Source organism: Mirounga leonina, unplaced genomic scaffold, assembly GCF_011800145.1.
Source record: "Mirounga leonina isolate KUSES-001 unplaced genomic scaffold, KU_Mleo_1.0 Mir_53, whole genome shotgun sequence".
In the NCBI taxonomy this organism is placed as follows: domain Eukaryota; kingdom Metazoa; phylum Chordata; class Mammalia; order Carnivora; family Phocidae; genus Mirounga; species Mirounga leonina.
Window position 1 is genome coordinate 17,953,036 of NW_023270807.1, and position 12,487 is coordinate 17,965,522.

The 12,487-nt window shown below is 45.1% G+C and overlaps 1 protein-coding gene across 1 annotated transcript in view; it reads right to left on the minus strand.

Moving 5' to 3' along the window:
• PKHD1 (PKHD1 ciliary IPT domain containing fibrocystin/polyductin) overlaps window positions 1-12,487 on the minus strand; it is a 454,138-nt gene that overhangs the window by 415,779 nt on the left and 25,872 nt on the right. The window contains exons 13-21 of the mRNA XM_034990755.1: window positions 12,078-12,219; window positions 8,998-9,112; window positions 7,725-8,003; window positions 6,671-6,760; window positions 6,481-6,571; window positions 5,644-5,786; window positions 4,094-4,224; window positions 2,899-3,074; window positions 176-314 (exon numbers count right to left, since the gene is read on the minus strand). Coding sequence (XP_034846646.1) covers window positions 176-314; window positions 2,899-3,074; window positions 4,094-4,224; window positions 5,644-5,786; window positions 6,481-6,571; window positions 6,671-6,760; window positions 7,725-8,003; window positions 8,998-9,112; window positions 12,078-12,219 — 1,306 coding nt within the window. The remainder of the gene's footprint in view (window positions 1-175; window positions 315-2,898; window positions 3,075-4,093; window positions 4,225-5,643; window positions 5,787-6,480; window positions 6,572-6,670; window positions 6,761-7,724; window positions 8,004-8,997; window positions 9,113-12,077; window positions 12,220-12,487) is intronic.

Sequence of the window (12,487 nt, forward strand, 5' to 3'; positions counted from 1 at the left end):
GGTCAGTCTGTCCTGCATTCCTAAGACGGTCAGTCTGTCCTGCATTCCTAAGACTGAGATCGTGGTTTTAAGCAACAATTCAGGTAGCTCTTCCCGATAAAAGTCCCACCTCTGTGTCCCCAAAGGCCAACTGACAATCCTAAGAAAGGACAAGTGAGCAAAGACCGCTCCCTACCTTGCGGTGATGAGTGGGAGCTCCCGGCCGCACCCCACCGTCCAGAAGCTTACATTGTAGACTGGAGGGGATCCCACTACACAGAGCGACTCCACCAGATTCCCACCTGGGCGAGCTATTTTGGAATCTGCTTGAGAAACTATAGAGACCAACGATCCCATCATTAGCAAGCAACTGGTGTCTGGCGGAAAATCCCAACTGCAAATGCTGAGTTACTTAGATCTCAACCCCCACTCCCAGCAGAGAGTCCCACCTGTCTGCCACCATGAAAAGCAAAGGAAGAAGAGGCAGGAGGACTCAGCTTCAGAGCTAAAGGAAAATGTAAGGTCACGGTTTAGGGAGACCAACGCTAACTCCATAGCAAAGTTTTATAAGGCCTGCACCAGGCTCACCTGCCTCCCGATGCTATGGAGGCACCCCCACACAGAGGATCTACTGCAGCGTGGACTGCTACCCCTTCCTCCTTTCCTCCCCAAGGCCCCTGGCAACTCCGGAAATGTACAACTGATCCCCTTCAGGAACACTGAGCGCACAGGCGCCTCCTGGGGGTATGTGAGCACTCACCTACGGCGCGGGCTCAGCATGTGTGCAGAAACAGTGCAAGCTTTCAAACCGACCACTGTGCAAATCCTGATTTTGCACTTCCATTAGGTAACCATTTGGCTGATCAACATAACCTCTCTGTTTCCTCATTTGTAAAGTGGGAATCATAACACATTAATCGGCATGGCAGGGAGAGTTTAGTGGGATGGCAGATTCAAAATGACCAGCACAATATATTTTAATATCCTCTTCCCCTGGGTAAGGGACGCATCTTCCCCAAGACTGGGGAAGGGCAGCATCTTTGCATGTCCCCTGCTTATTTAGCACAATACCAGGTGCACAGTAGGTGCTTAATAAATGCTTCTTTGCTCAGCTGGGCACAGAGTCATTGAAGGCTTGGCTCTGGTGTCCAGATTTCAATCTCCCCCACATCTCAGCTCTGTGATTTGAGACAAGATACTCAACCCCTCTTAGTTTTGGTTTCCTCATCTATAAAGTAGAGATAGTAGGACCATTTCACGGGCTTCTGAGATCTGAGTGAGAAGTAAGTGATAGGCACCACTAGGTAAAAGGAACTTTCATAGAGGAGATTAGGTGAGAGAATATAAAGTGTGAAGCTGATCAGATAAATCTCAATTAACTATGACTATCAGGCCTGATCTTGCCATTAAATAATCCTCAAAGCAAAGTCATCAACAGCAGGGAAACTAGACAAAGTGGGAAGGCAGCTGTTTCACCCAAGTCACCCCTCCCTCCCCACCTCCCCCACCCCTCATCCCTAGATGGTTCCACATACTGGAGCATTTGGTGGCTAAAGGGTGGGGGCAGTGAGCAAGAGCTCTGACTCCTGGTCTTTGGGGGTGTGGAGAGAATGGAAACAGTATTGATCAACTAGTCCTGAGTTCCCAGTCGATGGTTCAAGTGCATGAAATATTGATCCCCTCAGCACTCCAGGGATCCAGACAGCGCTTGGTTGGGAGGGAGGAGGGCACCAAAGGGCCTAACCAGTTGTCTTGGGCCCCAAGAAATTCAAGTGTTTACCCCAGCACACCATTTGAATATTATCATCGTCTAAGTGTGCCATAACATGAACAGGGTTTGAAATCAATAATAAGTCAACGCAGATGCCCCAAAACACTTAAACAGGTGAAACAGGTAAGAGATGGAATTTTGATGAGTATCCTAGAATGATGAGATTTCAGGGCCGAAAGTGAATCCTCTTGCCACCCACCCCCAAGCTCTCCTGCCCTCAGCTCTATAACTTTCAGACAAAAGACTATAAAGGGAAAAGGGAAAGTGAGCAAAAGTTCGAAGCCTCGAATCCTGGGGGACAGACTGCACCGTTCTGTCTTGGCCATGGGCTTCTCTTCCCCTGAGTGCCCATCATACTTGGCCAGCCTCAGTAGGACCCCTGATGACCTCTTTGTCCCTAAGACTCGTGGACAAGCAAAGCCAGGGGAGGCCGCTCTGGCTAAGGGAGATCAAGGGGGACTTCATGGAGGAAAGGCCAGCCTTGAGCTCCAAATGGTGAGTAGGAGGAATGTGGATAGGCAGAAAGCAGAACAAGCCTGTTCTCATGAGGACATGATTAACTCTCTCTCTTCTGAGTCTGGCTTGAAGGCGTAAATGAGACCTTTAGTCCATTTACAGAGCCAGATATTGCCTTGTTCCTTCCAGCACTTTGCATGACAGATATTAATTCATGGACAGGTATAGAAATCCTGCTGGCCTAACAATAATAATGATAGTAGTAATAATAACAACAGGCTGGGCCCACCTATTGAGCACTTACCATGGTCCAGGACCTGTAATTACTGCACTACGTGCTATACTTCAGTTAACCTTCACAGTAATTCAATAAGATGGGGCCCTGCTTATGCCCATTTTACAGATAAGGAAACCAAGGCTTCTCAGCATGAAAGTAGTAAAATTGGGGTAAGAGAACAGAAGCAAGAGCAAGCATTGGATAAACAGGAGAAAAGGGGAAAAAAGGAATTAGCTAGAGAGATAAAAGGACCAAGGGTGCACAATCCCAAACCCATCTTTTTCCAGAACCAAGGCAGACAAGATGGGGAATCACGTGTTCCCTCTGCATTAAAAGAAGAACCGCCCCTAGCAGAAAAGTTTGAGGTCAGCATTTCATAGACAGGCCCCTTGACGAGAGCAGATTCGATAATCACCTGTTATGTTTGTGTCCGCAATAATAATTTCATCCACATAGAACCCACCCGTCTCCTGAGACAGAGGGAAGAGGTCAATCCGATGAACCAGCACAGGGGAGTTTGCCAGAGGCGGCTGGAGATTCACGGAGCGATGCACACAAGTCTCCCAGAGGTCAGTGCAAGTGAACCACCAGCTGAAAAACAAAGCCCACAGCAGAAATGGAGCTCTCCGTGTGCTCCTGAAGCCCCTTCCCAAAGAGCCAAGTTCACCAACCTGGGGGCCTGTGGACTGTGCAATCAGGAGAGACACCCCAAGAACCCCTGCACCCCAACAGTCCTGTGTGCCCTGGGTAGAGGCATCCCATCCGAGACAGGCTCAGTTCGGCTTGTGGTATCACGCCAGTGAGTCACATTTCAAGTCAATCATTCACTCATAACACTCAATGTCGGCAGCATTTTCAGATTACAGTATAATCATGCATCTGAAGCATGTCATACATTAGGCTCTAACCACAGAGAAGATTAATACTCCTGGACTTACTCAGGTGTAAGACCACTTACAAAAGTGTCACCTGTAAGACCTATGTGGAAAGCATACCGAATCAAGGGAGAAAGATGCCTGAGTTTTACTGCAGAGTCTTTGTTTTACTTGCTATATGAATTTTGGTGACTCACCAATTCTCTGGGTCCCAATTTTTCCCATCTGTAATATCCAGGAACGGTCTCTATGGTCTCTTCCAAATATGATGTCCTATCATTCTATCCCCACAAAAAGTGTGAGAGTACTTCTAAAAAGTATTACATTCCTAACAACTAACTACTCTTAAATCAAACTTCTTAGTTGAATAAGACGTGTTCAGAATCCCAAGTGAAGGGGTGCCTAGGTGGCTCAGTCGGTTAAGCAGCCAACTCTTGATTTCAGCTCAGGTCATGATCTCAGGGTGGTGGGATCAAGCCCCACATCGGGCTCCAGGCTCAGCGGGGAGTTGGAGCCTGCTTGAGACTCTTTCCCACCCCTTCTGTCTCTCCCCTGCTTGTGTGCATGCTTTCTGTCTTTCTCTAAAATAAATAAATCTTAAAAGAAAAAAAGAACCCCAGGTTAATATCTGAGGCCCCAAATAAGAGATCGTACTGCACATGGGCCCCTGTCCCCAAGAGAGCTAATCATCCCAGTCGGCAGAATTCCCACCACACCTCCCCACAGATTAGCTACCTATTGGGACTGGTCCCCACAAGACTCCAGTCACAGGTGATGTTCTTCTTAATGAGGTTTTGAGAGTCGGTTGTGAAATACACGGTCACCTTCAGGATGTTATTCATGTGGCCTTTGTATGCAAAGCACAACTGTGGACACCAAATAAAGAACATGAGTTCAATCAGCGCAAGAAGCAGCCATTCAAGCCATGTGTCGTCAGGAGGTCCCCCCTCCCTAGGAGACTCCCTGGTGCTGTGACAGAGAGAGTCAGCCCAGGTCTCGTCCTCCTGGAGCTTAATAGTCTCACCAGAAAGACAAACAGAATAAACTGTGATTGACTCCACAGAGAGTTATTAAATGCCTACCACTGTGCTTGGCGGTCAGGACTTTGGAGCATCTCAATTAGAACACCCTTGCTCCGACCCAGTTCCCTGTGCAACCTTGAGCAAGTCACTTCACCTCTCTGAGCCTCAGTTCCTGAACTCTAACTCACCGGCATCCTCGGTTTCTGAGTTAAGTAAAATTGTCACAAGACTTTATAGCAGGATTTTTTTTCCACTGTTGGCCTTTTGGACTGGATAATTCTTTTCTGTGAGAGGGCTGTCCTGTGCATCAGGGGATGTTTGGCAACATCCCTAGAAACTTCCTACTGGAAGCCAGTAGCACTTCCCCCGGTGTAACAACCGGCAGTGTCTCCATAATTGCCAACCTTCCCCAAGCGGGCAAAATTGGGCAAAATCGCCCCTGTTGGGAGCCTGTCCTGCAAAAGGCAGGCCAGAAAATGGGTGGGGCCCCAACCTGACCCGTCTAATCCCAGCTCCCATGGTAGTTCCACTGAGAACACTGAAACAGATAGGAGATGGAATTTTGAGGAATATCAAAGAATGGTATGATCTCAGGGCTGAAAGAGAGTCCTCCTGCCACCCACCCCCACAAGCACTGCCAGGAAAGCTGGAAAGCAGGAAAGCTCCCAAAGGGCGAATAGGCTGTACTCTTTTTATGAAAGATGGCAGAGCTTGACACAAAGGCTATATTATTTAAGAAATGTGCCAGTCAACCCACCAATAAAAAAAGAAAAACTATAATAAATAACAGCAACTAGCATTTAACAGAGTCCTAACCAGTGCACATGTTAGTAGATTATCTCTTTTAATCTCCACCACAATTCTAGACCATATGACTGCACATTTCACAAGGGGGGTAAACTAAAGAGAGACCCTGAGGACATGTAGGGGGTAGAGCCAAAATCAAAACCAGATAGTCTGTCTACAGAGTCCGTGCTCTTCCCTAGGGAGCAAAGAAGATCCTGGAGCACATAAAAACATCATAGGTCTCACAGTTAAAACAAAGGCATTTCATTTCCGTGTAACAACTAACTAATGAAAGACCGAGGTGTCGGTTCAGCACTGGAAACAGCAGTTGAGAAACCTGGAACCTCAGCCTGAAACGCACTGGGCAGATCACAGCGATTACGCCTTTGTGCTTCTGCTTCCTTAGCCTCAACCCCAGAGAATAATGCCAACCCCTCCCTACCCACATCAGCTGGAAGCGTGAGGGTTGCTACTCACGTGCGTGTACAGATCTAGCCGGTAGCCCTTCTGGGAAGCCGGGGGTGTTAGGACAAGGTGTCGAGGCTGGTGGAGGCTGAACCTCCCACAGAAGGGCTCTGTCCCACTGGTGAGGTCCCCCTCAAAGCTGGAACCTTCTGGGCCTGGAGGCAGATAAAACAGGAAGACCGGCATAGACATTGATAAGACAGAGCTTCCCAACATGTGCAGAGCGGTTGAGTTATGAGTTCACCATGACAGCAACCCTTGAGCCCTGGGGTGAGCGGGATGAGGCTTGTGCTTGAAGGCTTGAAGTCTCCTGATGTGAGAACCCCATTTTGTCTGCCACACAGCGTCGAAAATCGATTACAATTTTTCTCTTTGTACCATGGCATCAAAAACTGCTGAGGAGCAAAGAGACAAGGAGTGCCGAATGTAATTGAGTTCATCTTAGCATCTTAAAAACCTCATATTTTTAGAATTTGGTAAGATGACTGTTTCATATAACAATTCCTTTATTTGGATACAATTTGAATTAAATAAAATATGCTGTTGTAGTGTTTTCGTTCCCGCCTGTATAGTTTGCCCTTTCCCCACTGGGCGGCATGGGGAGCGCTTGGTGTAGCGCTCCCCATGCCGCCCAGTGGGGAATGGCTTTTCTTTCTCTGACACCCACACCAAGTGGCTTCCTTGCACGTGCGTCGTCACTCTCGGGGCCACTAGGTGTCTAAAGCCAGTTTCCGTAACTTTTCTTGACTCTGGTAGCAGGAAATGAACATTGTTCCCATTTTACAGAAAAAGAGAGAGAGAAGACAATGGAGAAGAGGATCAGCGTTTGTCAAGCCAAGGAAAGCACACCTTGTTCAAATCCGAGCCAGAGTAGGATGCTAGCCGAAAGCGGTTCCAGTTTGCATTTAATGGCAAGTAACTCCTCAATGGCTGTTTGAATCTGTTTAAAAAAAAAAAAAATCCTCAAGAGTTTATACCATGGGCATGAAGACCCCCCCCCCAGCTCCCCCACCTGTCATTATTTGAAGAAGGTTCCCACCTGATGGGCTGTGGCATTTGCAGGGATTGGCTGACTGGTGACATTGTCCCAAGTAAGGAAGAAGCTCCCTCTGCCAAACACAGTCAGCGTCTGTCAAGAATGACAGGAATAAATGATGTGCGCTAATTAAGCTGGAGAACCTTGGGACATATCTCCTCCACTGGCTATTTCCTTTTATTTATAATATCAGTTTTGTCTAAACTCACTATCATCTAGAAATATCTACGAGCCCAAGTGTCAGCACCGGACAAAAACGTTTATATGTCGATCTCCCTATTCATCCTTGTCCCCCCTTCTCTTTAGGGTGTGAGACTTCAATAGTGCCGCTGAATGGCCCCCTTTCAGCCCCTCTCGCAAAGTGCCCTCTCCCAGGGTGGGTGGCCTGGTGGGCAGGAGCAGAGGTTTATTCAGTCTCTGCTTTGCTCCTAGCATATTCCCCGAGAGGCACACTATACTTTACACAGTAAGATCAGTCATCTTACATCACTTGCTCTCTTCTACTTTGTTCTATGGTTACTTGTGTTCATGTTTTACTATTAAACTCTAAGCTTGAAAAGCAGAGTCCATATGGACTCATCTTTGTACACCAAGAAGCGAACGACTGAAAGTACACTGATATTGCTCAACACAAATATGGGCGCCACTGAGAGACCCTTTACAAAGCAGATGGAGAAAACACCATGTGTGGGGAGATAGGACCTGGATCAGTAACAGCAATGGAATCACGTGTGTGCACATTCATGTGCATGCATACATGGGTGTGTTTGTTTGGAGGACTTTATCTCTACTCCCGGGAATAAGATTCTAAAAGAGAATTTACCTGGAACTTAAATTCCTAACTAAGACCATGAGTAAAATTACCTTAATAATAAGACTTCGCATTTTTTTGAGATGTTTTCACAACTCTATTGGATAGATATCCTATCTCTTTGGCAGCAGAACCGTCATTACAACTCAAGTCCCTGGCTCCCAGCTGTTGATCCTTCCTCTAGGCAAGACGATGTCGCTTCCAGAGTTCAGTCCCAACCTCACAGGACAGAGAAGAGACACACACCTGGATTTCTGGAAGTCTCTGGGCATGGATTCGGATTTGATGCTTCTCCCGGAGGTAAGTGCTGACCACATCAGGATTCAGCCAGGTATTGTGGATCTGGACGCCAATTCTCATCCCCCTGCTGGGGGCTCTCCCACAATGCTCTGCTTCCAGGTAGTACCTGGTGCCACCAACCAGCTCCAACTTGGGAGTCTTCCGTTGCCAGGTCCCTTCATGCCCATTCTGCTCCCAGGTGTCAAACCAGTCAGCAGTGCCCACTCTGACGGAGGCCACTTTCACCTGTGGCCCAAGAAGCATATCACAATCAACACCATGAAGCTTATGGGCATTTCTTTCTCAAACAGCAAGTGTCTGGACAGCTACTAACAGGGTCTTCGGAATGATCTGTTTTTCCAACAAGTTAGCTCAGTCACCCTGGGGCCTGTGATTGTGTATGCTTCTCCACTCCTCACTCTGTCTCTGTCTCTCTATTAAATTGTATTCAGATGAGGCTGGATGGGCCATGTTTAGAGCAGAAACAGCCAACCTGAAACCCTAGCTTTACATGATACTATGGATAAAATAGTACTAAACCATTTGAGAACCCTAGAACGACTTGACCACATCAACATCTATGATGTTCCTCTAGCAGCCAGCAAAGCAATTTCATAGAAGCGTGTTAATAATTTGAGGGGGAACATGTGGTTCTTTGTCAATAGTGCTAGGGAATTTTGGCTTTTTGTTAAAAGCACTTTTTCTTATCCTTCAAAGCTGACCAGGACATTCCTAAATAAGGCTGGCTACATTTCTACCCAAAAATCAGAGGAAAATGCACAAGTTTTAGAATCAGACAGATATGAGTTTGAACTCTAACTATGCCTCTTACGATCCAAGTGGCCCTGGATTGGCCATATAATCCTTCTAAGCCTCAATTACCTTATCTGGAAAATGGAGATAAATATACTTAGCTCACAGAGATGCTGTGAAGATCAGAGACAAGGTACATAAAAGATGTAGCTTAATGCCGGGCTTATAGTAAGTGCTCAATAAACATGCCAACACATTCAACCAAATTCTTTTTCAACAATTAAAATCACGTCAATTATATCTCAATTTTCAAAAAAATTAATAAAAAATAAACCCAACACCCCCGACAAAATGAAACATTAAAATCCCTGGTTGCTTAGTGGCATGTTACCACTATTAGTAGAAGATGAGAGCTTTGGTGTTTATTCTTATTTTTTTTCAGGAGTGAAGGACTGGGGACAAAAAAAAGGAAGAGGAAGGCGAATACCTTGGTCTTTGGGTCCTCTGACTGACTGAAGTACAGGGAGGCTTCGTTGTCAGCCTGGATCCAGAAAGTGTAATTATTTGTCTCTGGAGCCACAAAGAACCCACTGAGCCGTGCTCTGTAAAGGAGGGAAACACAGAGAACTGAGAGCAACAAACGCCCGAATCACTGACTCAACAAATGGGTGCCCTTGTACTTTGTTTTTCTTTTTTTTTTTTAATTTTAAGATTTTATTTATTTATTTGTCTCAGAGAGAAAGAGCACAAGCAGGGAGAGCGTCAGGTAGAAGGAGAGGGAGAAGCAGGCTAACCGCTGAGCAGAGAGCCCGATGTGGGGCTCGATCCCAGGACGCTGGGATCATGACCTGAGCCGAAGGCAGACGCTTAACTAACTGAGCCACCCAGGCGACCCACTGTACTGTTTTCCTTTGTGGCAATGAGGAGGAAACACTTGACTCTTGTGTCACGTGAGTGGCCAGCGTACTCTGGAAACAGCTATTCCTGAGGCACCTGCTAGTCAATACCTCAACCCATCCCTTCACAATGGCTATGACTCCCTTGGCAGTCAACATGTCTTCGGGAAAGTTATAGCCACAGCACAGGGCTGTCTAGAGGCTTAGCTGAAAACATTTACTAACACTGAGTGCAGGGCCTGGCCCATTGCAGGAACTCAATTAATAGTAAATATTATTATTATTATCATCATTATTATTATTAGAAATAGAGATATCAGCAATCAGAATCTGTGCTGACTTGTTCTGGAACCTTCATTCCTTGTCTCCTACTCCAACGTATCATACTTCCTGAGGTATGTTAGATCACCTCTCTGGCTCAAGTCAGCTATTAGCCACGCTACATGTGTGCATGTGCATAGCTGTGAGTGTATGTGGATAATCATAAATCAGCAAAGGTGCTTCCTGCCGAATAATCTTACTTGACTTGTGGACAACGTTTTGCAGTTCTTTATGAAGGGAGTAAAGTGATAGATTGAAATGGCCCCAAGTGATATTAAGAGAAGCTTCTGTTTTGTCCCCTTCATGGTAGACATTAACTTCACAGAAGCAGGTGTTTATGTGGGGTTTCCCAGACCGCTGTGGCTCTTTAAATATCATATTCCTATGGGTGAAGAAGGATGTGTGCCGTAATGTGGCAGAGGTGGACTTCTGGAGAAGTCACAAGACTTGAAATCAGAAAAATTCAAAGCTTAGTTCTGCTACTTGAGATTTGTAACATTAGAAAAACATTAAAAAAACATTAGAAAAACACTTCACTCATTGGGAACTATGGTTCCTCATTGGCAAACTAAACCTATAAATACCTCCTCAGTTGTTGCTTCTCATGAACTCACTTGTCTTCAAAGGCCTGGAACATGGCAGTAAGTCAATACATACCAGTTGAACTGAATAAGAAGCTCAGGAGGCACACTGGATATGCTGAGGAAGGTGGGGGGGAGTGATTTGCTCTGAGCCTACCAGTTACCTCAATACCTACGGAGAATCTTTTTCCAATTAAAAATATTACGGCCCACAGAGAAAAGTCAATCAAATGTGTCAACAATTTCAAATTAAAAGACACATCTTACAACTTCAAAGAATGCAGGCAATTTTATGAAACACTTCAAAAATATGACCATATTTTTTAATGTTTAAGATCAATTCTAGTGACCTTAGTATTAGAGACAGCAAATGATTAAACTATCTCAATAAATACCAAGAATATTTTCTGAAAATCATTTTGAAAATAACTATTTTAAGGGTCTACCAATATAACAATTTATCAATAAATCAATAAATATTCCAATTTTTTAATTTAAAAATTTTAAATTTTAAAGAACTGAAGGACAGAGAGAATGGAAAGAGTTACTCTGGTTTGTGGCTCCTCCAAATGGCAATTAAAGAGACATTCTCTGCAGGTGGTACCATATAGCCAAAATGCCCTTTTGTACTTTGAGGTGGTCTGACTCTCTCCTTAACACTCCCCCACACGCTGAATATAGCTGAAAGGTTTTCCTTTGAACATTATTGATGGTTCTCAAAAACTATGATAAAGATGTATCATAGGTGCCACAAGGGACCACAATGATTGCCACTTTAAAACTATACATTGGTGGTTAAATACCTAGTTAGTTAGGCTTCTGGGACAATAGAGACTACTCTTTTCTGTTCACAGATTTTCTTCCCTCCTTGGCTTCTTTGATGTCTGAAATTCCCTGAACAGGGAACAAAGTCTTTCATTCCACAATTGAGTTGAAATTCTAAATAGCCAAATCCTTGGAGGAAGTCACGGAATGGCTGGAATTCACATTCAGGGGTCATGACCAACCTCTTTGAGAAGAGGTTTGAAAGGAGAAGAGATCCATTACACAGTAAAGAATCCATCCCTCTGTATAGACGCTGAGGGCACACGAAGGAAACAGTGTGTCTAAGCAATTCTCAACTTTTTATATTTTTAAGACCACTTTAGAAAACTAAACATTTTGGCCATGTCCTTGAAGGGATCAAAAATACTCAGAACGACACTAATAGGAATACCATAATTACATTGCTATAGAAAACAACGTTATAGAAAACACTGTTTTAGAAAACATGACTGTTACAGAAAACAACGTCTCTCAGAGCCCATAATAGCTTCCCCTGCTACGCACCAGCCATTAGGTTGACCTTTGACACTGGGTCTTGATCAAAATGACCAAAAGTCATATTCTTGCTTCTTTCTTTGGCATCAGCCTGATGTTGGTTTCACGTCTTAGCCACGTACCTACAGCAAGTTTTACCCTGCTCTCAACCAAGTCTTCTGGCTTATTCAGCTCAATGTTCCAATTAATAGTCATCTCCCAAAGCAGACTGTAAACTGACTCGTAGAAAATACAAATTTTACTTATTGATCAAAAGTTCATGTGCACCTCTAAAAGGCTTGTGTTGCACTAGCATGATGGACACTCATTGAGAACAGTGGCCAAACTGTTGTTGAATTGGTGGCTGTTCGAATTTCTCCCCTGGAAATCTCATTGCTTATTGTCTCTTGGTCTCCCCTAGGCCAGTAAGGACACTTTTGATAGGAACTCCCACTTTTCCTACAGCATACCTGAAGGGCTGTCCTTCTTTTGACCAAAATCCAAATGGTGAACTGGCATTCGGGACAATCTGCCACTGGTACCCAGGCGTGGCTGCAGTGAGATCCAAGCCCTCGACAGCATCTCCGACTTCAAACAGAAGCCCTCGGTTGCCTGTAAGACATGCATACCTCATACATATCGGAGGACATTCGTCCCCAAATTGGGGAACTACTTTACTTCAGATAACAGAGTGACGGTGATCCAGATACTCTCTACAAAGATCCACCGAGACCCAGATGGAGTAGTCATGTGAGAGGTTCTACAGATAACACAAATGTTCTGGAAAGCAGAAATATTGTGTAGTGTAGGACTGAGCCTCTTGGGAAGAGATATTTGATAAGGAGCAGAAAGGGGAAATATTCTCAGAGGACCACAGAAG